We start from the raw sequence: 16,497 nt of genomic DNA on the forward strand, positions 1-16,497 counted from the left end.
AAAAAAAAAAAAAAAAAAAAAAAAAAAACGAAAATGATAATAATAATAATAATAATAATAAATGATATATATGCCTCCCTTTTCCATGGACAACCACCTTTAAGATGATTCACCCCCCTTTTTAGATTACACTATGTAGATTACACTATGCTTCCTACATTGCTCGTCTTATTTGACAAATCGGCTTGGATTTTGATGAAATTTGGCGGGGGCCTTGGTGAGACCCTACCCTAATTCGCAATGTAATTTGAGATCTTAGCTTAGTGATTGGATGGGGTTTTGCTTGAACACCGCAAGCTTGGGTCTGGTCAAAATGGGGTGTCTACACCCACGTAGAATTGCGGAGCATTTCCTACTCAATGTTGAGGAGCGAAGTTTTGTTCACTTGAAATCCTTTAGGCCCTGTTTACATGGCAAGAATTTTGTGGAAACGTTTGGAAAGGAAAAATATTTCTAAAATTTCTTACTTGTTTTACACATGAAATAGCTAATTGGAACCACCACAATTCAAATTTTATTAAGAGGAACTTATAATTTATAATAATAATCATATTATTTCCTTCAAAATCGTGGAAAGAAGAAATTTTCCAAGAAAGCTTTTTCCATCGGAAATGTTTTTCTTGCAATTCAAACATGCCCTAAGGTAGACCTGAAAAGGAATCTTAACGACTCAAAGGAGGACTTCAAGGCACCTAAAAAATACAACACTTACTAAAGGCTAGGATAAGCCTGCTAGGTAATGCTAGTTGTTGAAGGGTAAGAAATGCTACACGCTCTAACACCAGATAGTATTACTGGAAGGATATTCCAAATCAAACCATATGAAACGCAGAATCCTGATCCTGGATAGCTCAAGATTAATATCGAAGGAGCTGGAATTGGTGAAATTCTTCAAGACAATAGTTCTTGGTTTATTCTCCATCGAAGTCATGAAAGAACAGTTTTTTGGACTAGAGCTCTCATCCATTTTCATGGGAGTGAAAATGGTGCAAAAATGGGGAACCCCAAATGCATAGATTGAAGCCGATTAATTATTTGCAGTAGATGTAATTACGGGGAAAATCCAAGCCCCCATGGAAAATATCCCAATGATAACCCACATTCGAGAAATCCTCAACACTTTCAAAGCCTGGTGCATAACTCACGTGTCGACGGAAGCAAACTCGGCCGCAGACTTCCTCTCAAAGTGAGGTTGCCCATGCAAGGGAGAAGATATCCCTCTTCCACTCATCCCTCCAATGCTCATGGAAATAATCCGGTTAGATAGTGAAGGAAAATTGTACTCTTGTTTGCAATTTGTTCTCTGCTTTCATCTGTTCCTCTTGTATTCTTTCCTTCTATTCAATGCACTGGTAAGGGTTCAGCCAAACACCAGCTAACCCATAATAAAAAATCTAGTTACAATTCATTGTGGCTATCCATAACTTATCCAATATGGTTTTCTTAGTGTGGAGATCCACACCTAAGACATACTTTCATTGTAGTTATCCACACTAGAACAGATGATAGCCATCATCACTAGCTCAGCTTTTCTCACTGAATCCATCCCCACTTTATAAAATACTCAGTGTGGGTGTCCACACTATCGTAAATTTTCGGTGTAATTATCCACACTAATAACATATTAAGTATAACTATTCACTATAGTACATATTTTCAGTATGATTATTCACATTTATGGGGTTTTCTTTTTTAAATGTAGCATTCTGCACCTATAGTGAAAATTTTACTGCCTATAAGGTCCTACTTGTGATTGAAAATGAACATGGACTTTAGGATTATACTAATAAATGGCGGAAATGAAGTAATTGATCGCAAGAAAGTAATGTAACAATCAAATGGTAAAGAAGTGACTTATCGACTGAGTTGAGGCATGAATTTGAATCTGCTCTCCATAAGGCAAATATTGCCCATTTCATGTTGTGACAAATTGTAACGGTGGATGAACAAAGTGACTCTTTAGAACAAAGAATCAGAATAGGAGAGAAAGAGAGGTAGGCAAGGCACAACGAAGGTGTCTCTTAAAGATTCTTTTTCTCCACTTACGGAGGTGACTACATGGAAATAAGTCCAACGGAAATAATGCATAAACCCAAGAACAAGGTCTGCACCCCGAGTTCAAGACAACAAGTATGCCCTTACATATAGGAAAAGAGAAGAGTGAAATGGGAGAAAGTTATCTTAAAATTGACACAGCAAGCCTTTGTTTTTTTTAATCGAATATAAAAAGGATATGAAGGCACCACGTCAAATGAAAAGTACCCTTTCATTTTAAAACAAGGGCAATGATAAATTCGCACCCCCTGAAGTACGCATCCGCACCCCTTATAGCTTGATTTGACATGAACAGTGCGCAAAACAATACCTTTTCACAACATAAGTGTCTTCTAGTTTTTGGAAACATCATTCACACAAAAAGAAGTTTCTCTTTGAAAATTCTGGTTGAATAATCTCATTTTTCTATTTAAAAAATAAAATATTTTAAAAATATCCAACATTTGAAAGGCACACCAATCATGCATTATATCTTAATAATATGTGTTTTATGTCTTTGACCCCTTGATCATGAGATGAATATCACGAGATGACCAACATGATCTATGTACTTTTTGGATTGTTGTAGATCAAGGTGGGCCCACAATAATTTAATGGTCTAGATTTACCAAAGATGAATCGTGTGGAGAGTAATGAGTTTATGGCCGACTCTTTTGAGTCTAGTAGTTTCCTAATGATCCCCTGCCGACATCTTTGACCCGTGTTGAAACGATATTAGAAAATAATTATTAGAAAGGTTGATCACCTTTCCCTTTCTCACCCTCCCCTGTATTTCTTTTGACCCTTTGATAGCTTAGGATTAGTGGTGCTTATTCACATTGAAGACTTTAGAGGTGTGGTTACGAAACACACCCTGTGTCACACGATTTTAGAATACCATGGGAGTCGTCTCTAGTTGTAGAAAGAGAGATTGGTTTGGAAAAGAAACTAAAGTTGGGCTTCTTCTTTTGGTGTAAGCTGTGAGCTTATTCTCTGAAGTTTGGACAGTGGAGGATAGCTAGTCTGAGTGGAAGACTTTGAAATTTCGATCCTCCTTTCACCTTTCTTTCTCTACATATATCTATGATGTGATCGGAGAGTGATTCCAGTTGATCTTCTAGTTGGAGTTTTGGGTTTGGGCAAAAGGGTGTTAGAATCATGAGCAATTTATGTGGATATAGTATTGGGGTGGTGGTGCTGATTGTGAGCAAGTTTAACCTTTAGTATAAGAAATCCTCAAAAGGTGAAGTCCAAAAACCTCTTTGGAGAAGAAGCAACTTTATGAAATTCCCATTTGGATTCATCTCTCGGGGCTCCACCTAAAGTTTTGGACCCCCCATAATATGAGCAGGATTGCCAGTACCCCAATTACCGATTCGTCAAGGTTAAACTATGCTAGGATGTGCATCCAAGTTAAAGTCAATAAACCCCTACCGTACTCAATCAAACTTAGAACAGCTTCGGGAGTCATCATGCAACCAATAACCTATGATTTAAAACCCAAGGTTTGAAGCAATTGCAAAGATTTCAGCCACAACACATAGGAGTGCAATTACCTTTTAGATCAGAAACCCCCTTAACCTAAGAAGGAATTGAGGCCTGTTAAGAAAAGTGAAAAATTCGACAAGCTTCAAACTTCAGTGACCTAGGCTCCTCGACCGAACAAGAATACAATAGTTTCCCTAGATAATAAGTTCTCCCCAAAGGACAAAACTTAGGAAAAACAGGCGACCTACCACCAAGGCAACCATCATGGTGAGTCTCATGTAGAAGTTTTAAAGAGACAACTCCTAAAGAGCCAAGGAAACAGATTCTCGCCTTTAGACACCCTAGAGGAAGGAACATCCTTCCAATTGGAATCCAATCCCTCTGAAGAAGAATCATGGCAAAATGTCCAAAGGAAAAAAGAACACTCCCGTCTTCTTCCTATCTTAGACGACAAGTGGGCTATCTTCCATCCCAACGAAATTTACGAGTCAACCCCAATGGTTCAGGAGTTGAGGAAAAGCTAGAGAATAAGGAAGTATAGCCAGAAGATGATAGATCTCCCAGATCACAGTAAACAAGGCTTTACCTGGGTATGGGGTCTTGCTCTAGGGATCAGATGTCTCTCAAGTCCCACAAATTGCACAATCCAGCTCATGTATTTTTTTTTCTCTTGCTTGTTTTGAGTTTGTCTTCAAAGGTATCATGACACTAGTTGTTTTGCCCTTTTCCCTAGACATTGTTCTCAAGATTGGGCAGTGCTCTTGTTCTTGCTATTGTATCATCTTACTTTATTTAATATATTGGTAGGGGTCCACCAAACCCCAGCTTACTGATAAAAAAAACCTTCAATATAATATGATTTAGTTAACTTTTCATGAATGCGATATCTAAAATCATCACCAAGTCCATCTCTCATCGTCTCTTCTTTTTTTCGCAGGGTTCACTCAAATGCAAAACTTAGAGATATTGAAACTTGGGCTGAATAGGCTAAACGAAAGCAGCAATTCCTTGCGGAGTATTGATCCTGCCTCAAACTGTGTTGTGATTTGTAAAAAGCATGTTTTCACTATACAAGTATATAATTAGCCCATTTCTTGTAGGTTTATGTGGTTTGACAAAACTACGAAGTTTGGATCTTGACTACAACAATCTTGTTGATGGAGCACTTCCACTATGTCTACTAAGCACTTCCTCTCCATTGGAAGAATTATTCTTGTATGGGAATAATCTGAGAGGAAACTTACCTGGTATTGTACTTTTTCCCATTTCATTTTCTACTTTTATACTAGGTGAAGCAGTGTGAAAAAAAAATGAAAGTAGATTTTACTATTTAGAAATTTCTCAAAAAATATATAATGCAACGTTTTAATCCTTTTAACTGAAGAATTCTTCATGTCCACAACAAGATTGTCCTATATAGTGAAATTATATGGTGCTCGACATGCTTCAGTGTGTAACAGGAAACGACATAGGTGCCACCTTGATATTTGATCCAATGATAGAGACTTATAAAATCAGCTGCCCTTGATAAAATTGTAAGCCCAAGGGTCTACTCTCCTATCTTGTTTTGATGATTCTAAACATAATTGATTGTGTTATTGAATACTAATAAATTTGCCTTGAAGTGTTGTGTTTAAGATAGAATTATTCAATTGAAGAAACCAACACACTACATGGTCATGCTTGAAGATGTACCAACACAAGAGTCAAAGGAGCTAAGTGGAGCTCACATCATCTCTCAAGCAAGCATACAATGGAAGATCAATTGAAGACCAAGACTAAAGAGAAGTTGAAGGTTACATATGTATCATTGTACATCCTTTCTCTTTAGATTTCCAAGACAATGCAAAGTGTTTTCAAAAGAGTTTTTCAAAAACACTTAAGAACTAAAATGATTAGTGAATGATTATGTGGTGGACCAACATGTTGGGACCCTCATAAACATTCCAAAATTATCATAGGAGTTGAGTTCCAAAAGCCAAAAATCAAACAAGCAATAAAAATACAAAAACTGCTGATTTTTAGGCTTCTCGGAACTCCGAGATTTTTTTTCTCGGAGCTCCGAGAGTTCCCTCGGAACTCCGAGAAATGGTCCAGTAGGTTCTGGCCATTTCTCGGAACTCCGAGAAATGGTCTAGTAGAAAATTTCCATCTTCTGGCGGTTCTCTCGGAACTCCAAGAATTTCTTGGAGCTCCGAGAACCTCGCGACAGCTGAGAATATAGCCGTTGGGATTTGAATTAATTTGTGGTTTTTGTTATTCCCACCCTCAAACGGTCATATTTTGAGGAGAGACTATTTATACAACATCTAGAGGATTATTTCCTCTCTCTTGATCATTTGAAAAACTTCCTTAAGCCTTCAAACACATTTGCAATCCTTTCAAGCTTAAGAATTTATTTTTCCCAAACTTGCCTTGCAACTTGCAAATCTTTTGATTTGGGATTTTAGAGCTTTCACTTGCAACCATCATTGAAGAGCAATCAAGGGACTACAAAGAGCATCAAGCTTTCAAGAAGAAGCCAAGCTATCTCTCTTTCATTTCTTGTAAAGGTGTAAGGGCATCCTATATTAATTCCCTAGAGAGCAAGCGCTTAGAACTCGGCGGAGAAGGAGAGTCATTGTAAAGGTGTAAGGGCATCCTTATTTAATATCCCTTGGAAGTGTAACCGCCTCGGAGCCGGGCATCGTGGAGGTCTCGCATAGTGGAAATCCTTAAGGACGATCTTAAGAAGAGTGGAGTAGGGCTTTGCCCGAACCACTATACACCGGTGTGTCTCTTCCATGATCTTGCACTTTCATTCTTTTTGGTTTAGCATTTAACTTTGTCTTTTAATCTTACTTACACTAACCAAAAATTCAATCAAGAGAAGAAAAATTAAATTAGGTTTAATACTTAAATTTTAAAAAGGGCATAAATTAGTGTTAAAATCAATTCACCCCCCCTCTTGTTTATTTCAATTGGTATCAGAGCCTCGTCTCTAATTTTTAAAAATCCTAACCGGTCTAGAGTAAAGATTCTAAAAAATGGCAAACCATCCTCAACACCATGAAGGTTACTCAAACACTAGGCCACCCTACTTTGATGGAACAAACTATGGATTTTGGAAAACCAAAATGAAAATCTTTTTAACCCAAGATTACCAAATGTGGAGAGCAATTAATAATGAATATATATTACCCACTAGAAATCTAAATGATTGGACCGAAGCCGAGCAACAAGCCTCAAACTATAACGCTAAAGCCATGAATTCCCTAATTTGTGCTTTGTCTCCCGGAGAATTCAATAGAGTGTCAAATTTGAATTCGGCTAAGGAAATTTGGGACACCTTAGAAGTCACCCATGAGGGAACCAACCAAGTCAAAGAATCTAAAATGAATCACTTATTTAGGCAATATGAACTCTTTCAAATGACACCCGATGAAACTATTGCCGACATGTACACTAGATTCACGAACCTTGTAAATGGATTAAGGGGACTTGGAAAGCAATTTTCAAATAGAGATTTAGTGACCAAAATCCTTAGATCCCTACCTTTGTCATGGGAATCCAAAACCTCCACAATCACCGAAGCCAAGGACATGAATACATTGAACTTAGATGAACTAATAGGGTCCTTGATAACCCATGAGATGATTTTCAAAACAAAAGCACCCGAAATTGAAACTAAAATTGAAAAAGGAAAATGAGTTGCTTTTGCTTGCAATGTAGGTGAAAATGAAGATGCAAAGGAAGACATCGAAGATGAAGTTGCCCTCCTAACAAGAATGATCAAATTCTTGCAAAGGACATGGGAGGTATGAAAAATAGAAGGACCAATCCTCCATTCAAAAAGAAAGAAGAGCTCGGTGATGGATCGTCTCAACCCCGATGCTATGGATGCAAGAAGCTTGGACACATTCGCCCGGATTGTCCACTCAATAATGAGCCTTCTTCAAACAACCGTTTCAAGAGAAGAGAATGCAAGAAAGGAATGACCGCCACATGGGATGAGGAAATTGAAAGTGAAGGCGAACAAAATGATGGAGAAGATTGCTTGATTGCAAGAAACATTTGCTTCATGGCCTCAACAAACGACAACCAAGAGGTAAATACCTTAAATAATGTCATTGTTTTAAAAGAAGTTCTAGATTCTTTGCAAAATGCACATGATGAACTTGAGATTGAATTTGATAAAAATGCATCACTTGAAAATTCTCTCTCTAACATGACAAAAGAATTTGGTTGGTTAAAGAAAGACCATGAATTTTTAGAGGATGAAAATGAAAAATACAAAGTTGAAATTCATGATTTAAATGCTTCTGTTAAAATCTTAAATGAAAATCGTCAAGAACTTTCTATTGAAAACAACAAGCTAAAGCATGAAAATAGTAAACTATCTTGTGAATATGATGAACTAAAGAAACTATTTGAAAATTTTGAACATAGTTCATTGAAATTGGATAGACTTGTTAACATTCAAAGAATGCCACATGATAAAAGTGGACTTGGACATAAATGGAATACTACAATATCCAACTATAAAAACAAACTTTCAAAGGCTTCTTCTAGTAGTACCAAAACTTGCTTTTATTGTGGTTTAGAAGGTCATTATAAAGTTGCTTGCATCCATGCTAAACAAGATAAAATCAAATTGAACTCTAAAGTAAAAATAAATGAACATAGCAAGATTAGGAAGATTTGGGTACCTAAAGGATCTCACTTGCCTATTCATTTGTAGGTATGCCTTAAAAGCCATAACAAGAAGAACACATGGTACCTTGATAGTAGATGCTCTAGACACATGACCGGAGACCTCACTCAATTTGCATCCCAATCACTCAAGGATGGTGGAGACGTTACCTTTGGAGATGATAAGAAAGGAAAAGTCAAAGGAGAAGGCACCATAGGTAACTCTACCTCTCCCATACATGATGTACTCTTTGTTGATGGCTTGTCCCATAATCTTATTAGCATTAGTCAATTATGTGATAATGGTTTTGAAGTAGTCTTCAACCCCGACAGATGCATTGTTAAAAATAAGATAGATGGAGAAGTGAAATTCATAGGTTCTAGAGACAATAACATTTACACTATTGGACTAGATGATCTTAGACTCCAAAATGTGACTTGTCTAAATGCCATTAGTGAAGATTCTTGGTTGTGGCATAGGAGGTTGGGTCATGCCGGAATGGATCTCATTTCGACTCTCTCCTCAAAAGAAATTGTTAGAGGATTGCCTAAGTTCAAATACACCAAAGATCACATTTGTAGAACTTGTCAATTAGGAAAACAATTAAAAAGCTCATTTGCCCCTAAAAATATGATTTCAACCACCTACTCCTTGCAACTACTTCATATGGACCTTTTTGGACCAATGAAGACAAGTAGCCTAGGTGGAAAAGGTTACGTGTTTGTAGTTGTGGATGACTACTCACGATTTACATGGGTCATATTTTTAGCAGATAAAGATGAAACCTATGAAAACTTCCTAAAATTGTGTAATCAAATACAAAATGAAAAAGGTATTGCCATATCTTACATTAGAAGTGACCATGGAACGAAATTTGAAAATGTACATTTTGACACTTACTGTAATGAACATGGCATCAAACACAATTTTTCCGCACCTAGAACACCTCAACAAAATGGGGTTGTAGAAAGAAAGAACCGAACCCTCCAAGAAATGGCTAGAACTATGTTGCATGAAAATGATCTCCCTAGATATTTTTTGGGCGGAAGCGGTTAGCACTGCTTGCTATATCATAAACAGGGTATATTTAAGGCCAATTTCTAAGAAAACACCTTATGAGCTTTGGAAAAACTTAAAACCAAATATAAGCTATTTTAGAGTGTTTGGTTGTAAATGCTATATCTTGAACATTAAAAATAACCTACACAAATTTGATAAGAAATCGGATGATGGCATATTCTTAGGGTATTCTTCACATAGCAAAGCATATAGAGTATTTAATAGAAGAACTTTAGTTGTAGAAGAATCCATGCATGTGACATTTGATGAGAGAGAGCCAACACCTCAAGAAATGCCACATGATGAGGATGAACCTAATGAACATCTCTTACCTAAGTTGAGTGCTCCTCCTCATGCATCTACAAGTCACACATTACCTAGTGAGGAAGCAGAAAATGAAGATGATGACTCATTACCTAGGGATATGAGAATATTGGTAGATCATCCTGAATCCCAAATTTTAGGTGATGCCACATCACCACTAAGAACTAGATCATACTATCGTAGTGTGAGTAACAATTTAGCGTTCCTATCCGAATTAGAACCTAAAACCATCAAGGAAGCCGAAAAGGATGAATATTGGTTGATGGCTATGCAAGAAGAGTTGAGTCAATTCGAAAGGAACATGGTGTGGAGGCTAGTGCCTAGACCTAGTGATCATCCAGTCATTGGCACGAGATGGGTGTACAAAAACAAGTTGGATGAAAATGAAATTATCACTAGAAATAAAGCTAGGCTTGTAGCCCAAGGGTACAATCAGGAGGAGGGAATAGACTATGATGAGACATTTGCTCCTGTTACCCGTATGGAGGCTATTAGGATACTCTTGGCATATGCATCTCATAAAGGATTTAAACTATATCAAATGGATGTCAAAAGTGCCTTCCTAAATGGCTATATCCAAGAGGAAGTGTATGTTGAGCAACCTCCAGGTTTTGAAGACTTCAAACACCCAAATCATGTCTTCAGGCTTGATAAAGCCTTATATGGGTTGAAACAAGCTCCTAGAGCTTGGTATGAGAGGCTTTGGACTTTCTTAGTTGAAAAAGGTTTTGAGATGGGAAAGGTGGATAAAACATTATTTATCAAAAGAGAAAATCAAGATATCCTCCTTGTCCAGATCTATGTGGATGATACCATCTGTGGCTCAACTAATCAAAAAATGTGTGATGAATTTGCAACTCTAATGAAAAATGAATTTGAAATGAGCATGATGGGTGAGTTAACCTACTTCTTGGGACTCCAAATTAAACAATACAAAAATGGGATATTTTTAAATCAAGAAAAATGGCATGGATAGCAGTAAGACATCAAGAATTCCCATGAGTACTACTGCTAAGCTAGAAAAGGATGAATTTGGCAAATCTGTGGACCAGAAGATGTATTGGGGTATGATAGGTAGCTTACTCTATTTGACAGCCAGCAGACCAGACATTATGTTTACTGTCTGTCTCTGTGCTCGATTTCAATCGGATCCAAAAGAGTCTCACCTATCGGCAGTCAAGAAGATCTTCAAATACTTAAAAGGAACCCAAAGTCTGGGACTATGGTATGAAAGATCATCTGCCTTCACTCTCATTGGATATTCAGATGCAGATTCTGCTGGATGTAGAGTGGATAGGAAAAGCACTAGTGGGACTTGTCAATTCTTGGGCAAATCACTTGTTTCATGGTTTAGCAAGAAACAAAATTCAGTAGCTCTGTCCACAACAGAAGCAGAATATGTGGCAGCTGGAGCTTGCTGTGCACAAGTCCTATGGATGAAAAGCACATTGATGGACTATGCAATTAAAATGGAAAACATTCTCATCCAATGTGACAATACTAGTGCTATAAGCTTAACAAAGAACCCCATACAACACTCAAGAACAAAACATATTGAGATTAGGCACCACTTCATTAGAGATCACTCACAAAAAGGGGATATTTGCTTAAAATATATCAACACTAAAGAACAATTAGCGGATATCTTTACAAAACCCCTTAGTGATGATAGAATATGTTATATCAGAAGTGCCTTAAACATTTGGAGTGCGGAACAAGTCAAAGAAATTGCCAAATAAATACTCTGTGCCTTTCACCAGCTTATCTATATAGTATTTATATTTATCATCCTTGTTTGGTAGTATCTGCATGAATGAGATGTCAAATATTAATCTTAAAAATCACTCAATTGGTACTCTTAGCCTTCTTAATTTTCTAAGTTGGAGAGGTACCTTCACTTTAATTAAAAATACCTAACAAATTGACATTTGTCAACATCTCGATCATGAACAGGTATATGTGCATTACTTGGTTATATATTTTTATACCATAAGCATTGATTTAGGGGGAGTACCTAACTCAATCTTCCTCTACTCCTAAATTGCTTTACTTTTTAGTACACCCTTTCTGTCGATGACAAAAGGGGGAGAAGTTTGAAATTGATTATCTATTCAATTGACTATATGCACCATATGCTTTTAATTGCTATCATTTTTCTGTGTGCATATATTGAGGGGGAGTTCCAGCATTCACTTGCCTATTATGTCACTCCACACACACCTCATAATCAATTTTGTTTGTCATCATAGAAAAGGGGGAGATTGTAAGCCCAAGGGTCTACTCTCCTATCTTGTTTTGATGATTCTAAACATAATTGATTGTGTTATTGAATACTAATCAATTTGCCTTGAAGTGTTGTGTTTAAGATAGGATTAATCAATTGAAGAAACCAACACACTACATGGTCATGCTTGAAGACGTACCAACACAAGAGTCAAAGGAGCTAAGTGGAGCTCACATCATCTCTCAAGCAAGCATACAATGGAAGAGCAATTGAAGACCAAGACTAAAGAGAAGTTGAAGGTTACATAGGTATCATTGTACATCCTTTCTCTTTAGATTTCCAAGACAAGGCAAAGTGTTTTCAAAAGAGTTTTTCAAAAACACTTAAGAACTAAAATGGTTAGTGAATGATTATGTGGTGGACCGACATGTTGGGACCCTCATAAATATTCCAAAATTATCATAGGAGTTGAGTTCCAAAAGCCAAAAATGAAACAAGCAATAAAAATACAAAAACTGCTGATTTTTAGGCTTCTCGGAACTCCGAGAGTTCCCTCGGAACTCCGAGAAATGGTCCAGTAGCTTCTGGCCATTTTCTCGGAACTCTGAGAAATTTTCTCGGAACTCCGAGAAATTGTCCAGTAGAAAATTTTCATCTTCTGGCCGTTCTCTCGGAGCTCCGAGAATGGTTCTCGGAACTCTGAGAACCTCACGACAGCTGAGAATATAGCCGTTGGGATTTGAATTAATTTGTGGTTTTTGTTATTCCCACCCCCAAACGGTCATATTTTGAGGAGAGACTATTTATACAACATCTAGAGGATTATTTCCTCTCTCTTGATCATTTGAAAAACTTCCTTAAGCCTTCAAACACATTTGCAATCCTTTCAAGCTTAAGAATTTATTTTTCCCAAACTTGCCTTGCAACTTGCAAATCTTTTGATTTGGGATTTTAGAGCTTTCACTTGCAACCATCATTGAAGAGCAATCAAGGGACTACAAAGAGCATCAAGCTTTCAAGAAGAAGCCAAGCTATCTCTCTTTCATTTCTTGTAAAGGTGTAAGGGCATCCTATATTAATTCCCTAGAGAGCAAGCACTTAGAACTCGGCGGAGAAGGAGAGTCATTGTAAAGGTGTAAGGGCATCCTTATTTAATATCCCTTGGAAGTGTAACCGCCTCAGAGCCGGGCATCGTGGAGGTCTCGCATAGTGGAAATCCTTAAGGACGATCTTAAGAAGAGTGGAGTAGGGCTTTGCCCGAACCACTATACATCGGTGTGTCTCTTCCATTATCTTGCACTTTCATTCTTTTTGGTCTAGCATTTAACTTTGTCTTTTAATCTTACTTACACTAACCAAAAATTCAATCAAGAGAAGACAAATTAAATTAGGTTTAATACTTAAATTTTAAAAAGGGCATAAATTAGTGTTAAAACCAATTCACCCCCCCTCTTGTTTATTTCAAAAATATCAAGAGCGGGGCCCTGATTATGCACAGCAATGCAATTACACCATATATAAAGTCAGAGATGGTGTTCCTCAAATTTGGCCCATTCTGTTTTTGTGGCGAGGGGATGTGTAGTCAAGAACGTTGTTCTTGTTAGACCATCATGAGGCAATCCATATGGTCCTAGTCCCCCAATGGACATCCCATCCCCCAAATTAAGGCCAATAAATATCAAAACTTTAGCTTCTCTTAGTTGAACACTATACGGGACCAATAAATCAAGGGTTAGGATTATCCAATCATGTTAGGGAAAACAACAACAGGCCAGATTTGTGTTAATTTTGGGTTGACGAAATTGGTTACATCTACATGGCAGAAGCATAACCAGAGAGTGATCTGTTGTTAAAAAAAAAAAACTAAGGATGAGTCTTTTTAGCATTTTTCATATACAAATTTGAGTTTTCCCCTTGCATTAAAAGGAATTTGTTGTTTGGTAATAAATCAAGTGTTGCATGAGGTTTTATGTCGTGATCATTTTCTTGTAGGTTTATGTGGCTTGAAGAGACTCAAGGAACTAGATCTTGGCAATAACTTTCTTAACGATCAAAGTCTTCCATCTTGTCTACTCAACCTTTCCTCATTGGAACTACTGGATTTATCAGAGAATAATTTTACAAACCCATTTGGCATCTCAACAGGTACATGGTTATAGTATCTTCTCATCCAAAGTGATGATGATGGATGAAGTAGTTTTTTTCTTCACTTTCATTTCTCTCACAATGATAATGATAACATGATCTATTTGCTAGGCTTTTGTAGTTGTTTCAGCTCTCTTTGTTTCTAACGTATTCCAAGCCAAAATTCATTTGTGGGAAACTTCAAGAGCGGATTTTTGGATTTTTTGCGAATAAGTAGAAATTTAATTCTGGTTATGGGAAATGATATTTCCTCTCCCTTATTTCAATAATAGCACTACACCCTTTACACGTTTTAAATTGGTTGTTGAAAGCATTTTAGGAATGTAACAATCTTTAAAATCTAATTAGAAAAGTGTAAAGTAAAAAGATCTAGTGACATTAAATCAAGGGTGTGGGAATGTTATTTCCCAAAAATTGGCGGTTTACATTTTTATGAATAAATTGAAAATAAGCATAAAAAGAAAAGAATGATCCTATTTTGCAAACGATGAATTGCCTAGCCTCATTCTAAAAAATTAGGTTCCCATGTATCATTTAGGTATTGGCCCCTATTAGACCATCTATCTAATTTCATGATCCATTTCTCTGTCTTGTTGTTGCAGGGCTTTGCAAACTAAGTAACTTAGTTACCTTGAATCTTAAGAGGAACTCGATCGAAGGCAATATTCATCCATGTTTGAAAGATATGCATTACTTGCAATCGCTTGATCTCTCGTACAATCGCTTCTCAGGGGGGGTTCCTTCATTCGTTTTCAACAACCTAACAATGATGGAGACTATTTTTCTGTCAAACAATCAGTTCACAGGTGTGTTCTCATTTTCCATGTTTGCTAACCTCTCAAAGCTTTCATATGTTGACCTTTCAAACAATGTCCAATTAGAGGTTGAAACAGAATACCCGCATTGGGTTCCTACTTTTCAAATCATGTGGTTGCTCCTTGAAAATTGCAATCTAAACCAACGTAGCACTTCTAGCATCCCCAGCTTCATTTCAAATCAGCAACGTTTATACTGCTTCCAATTGGATCATAACTCCCTTAAAGGGGTCATCCCATCTTGGCTTTTGTACAATACTACATCACTTCGAATCATGTCGTTGAGGGGTAACCACTTTGAAGGCTCAATTCCTCAGTTTCCCCACAACACCAGTTCGATTGTCTCTTTTCTAGATATTGTAGACACCCGATTTTGACCGTACCCTAAACCTCACTAGTTTAAGCAAAATCCTATCAAACCAATGTTTTAAAACTCCAAATTTCACCTCAAGGTAGGTTAGGGTCCCAGCAAGGTCCCCGTAAAATTTTATCGAAATCCGAGCGCGTTTGCCTGGCGAACGAGTCAAGCAATGTCGTAGTGCAAGTTCGCAGAAGGGGGGGTGCATTTATCCTGAACGGTACAGAACCGATTTGGAATGGGACACAATAGCATTGTGCGCTTATCAAAATCCGCGCAACTGCGCGCCCATCAATTCCACTGGTGCTAATATCAACACTTTGCTATACCTATAAATATCGATTTTACCCTCATAAAAAAAAAGAAAAAAAACTCTCGTTTGCCTTTTAGAGAGAGAAAGAGAGAGAAGAAAAGAGAGTGAAAATAGATCTGAGAAAGAGAGAGAGATCCGGTCACCTTCTCCGGTAATCCCGCCGGAATTTCACTGGAATCCGGTGTCATGATCTTTAGAATCTTCATTATCCTCTTATTTTCTTTGATTTAAACCTAAAATCTCAGATTTTCTTCTTTTTAAACTTCCAAACCCTTGCTCCTTTCATTTTCCGATCAAGTTCTTCTCCTCTCCGATCAAGCTCCGTTCGATCTCCGGCCGTTCTTTTCTTCCTTCCTTCACCAGCCTTTGCTGCTATTATGCCTTTCTCTTACGATTTCAAACCCTAGATCTATCATCCTAAAGCTTAAAACCTTAACCAAAAGCCCTAGATCTACGAATTTGTTGAGAAAAACTAAAGATCTACAAGGAGGAGTTGTAAATAGAGAGAGATCGGAAGCTTCGGAGAGAAATTTGAGAGGATTTTAAAGAAGAGAAATTGCAGAAATTTGTTTGATTTGAGCAAGGTTTGAGCATTCCAGAACTTTTCAAAGACAAGATCAACTAGGTTCCAACTAAGCTTGATCATTTCGAAATTCTAAAAAAGGTATTTATTATTATTATTATTATTTTTTGGTTCATTCCTTTCATCTTTTCTTGAATAACTTTGTTTAACACAAATTATGATGTGTTGTATGATGTCTCTAAGGATGAGTTGATTCTTGCTAATCTTCTACAACATCAGGATACAACCGGTTAATGATTAAATGATTGAGTTAATTTTGTGGAAGTCATAGTAAAGAAAAATAAATCTAAACGAAGAAGAGAAGCTAGAAATATTATAATTTGATTTTTTTGGGGGTAGCAACTCCGGTCATGTTGTCTAGTAATAGTCTTTGAATTATATTTGAAAAGCATGTGATTTCTTCTTATGTTTTATTTTTATTTTTGGGGCTTAAGGGTTAGAATGATGTATATTTTTTAGAAAAGGCAAGGTTCATAATTTCA

At 37.0% G+C, this 16,497-nt stretch overlaps 1 protein-coding gene across 1 annotated transcript; it reads left to right on the plus strand.

Moving 5' to 3' along the window:
• The first annotated feature begins 3,874 nt into the window (after positions 1–3,874).
• On the plus strand, positions 3,875–15,138 carry LOC143875637 (cuscuta receptor 1-like). The gene is made up of 4 exons (XM_077377246.1): positions 3,875–4,537; positions 4,623–4,769; positions 13,794–13,946; positions 14,549–15,138. The coding sequence occupies exons 1-4, from the start codon at positions 4,471–4,473 to the stop codon at positions 15,136–15,138; spliced, it is 957 nt and encodes a 318-aa protein (XP_077233361.1). The 5' UTR covers positions 3,875–4,470.
• The last annotated feature ends 1,359 nt before the right edge of the window (positions 15,139–16,497 follow it).

The sequence above is a fragment of the Tasmannia lanceolata genome, unplaced genomic scaffold, assembly GCF_043159265.1.
Source record: "Tasmannia lanceolata isolate RefF3 unplaced genomic scaffold, GAP_Taslan_0.1 ptg000004l, whole genome shotgun sequence".
Classification (NCBI taxonomy): domain Eukaryota; kingdom Viridiplantae; phylum Streptophyta; class Magnoliopsida; order Canellales; family Winteraceae; genus Tasmannia; species Tasmannia lanceolata.

Excerpts from the sequence above, each read along its gene's own strand:
- LOC143875637 (XM_077377246.1), top strand. The coding sequence starts at position 4,471 with ATGCAAAACTTAGAGATATTGAAACTTGGGCTGAATAGGCTAAACGAA. Across the intron at positions 4,538-4,622 it reads AAGCAGCAATTCCTTGCGGA|GTTTATGTGGTTTGACAAAA; the intron begins GTATTGATCCTG and ends CATTTCTTGTAG. Across the intron at positions 13,947-14,548 it reads CCCATTTGGCATCTCAACAG|GGCTTTGCAAACTAAGTAAC; the intron begins GTACATGGTTAT and ends TTGTTGTTGCAG.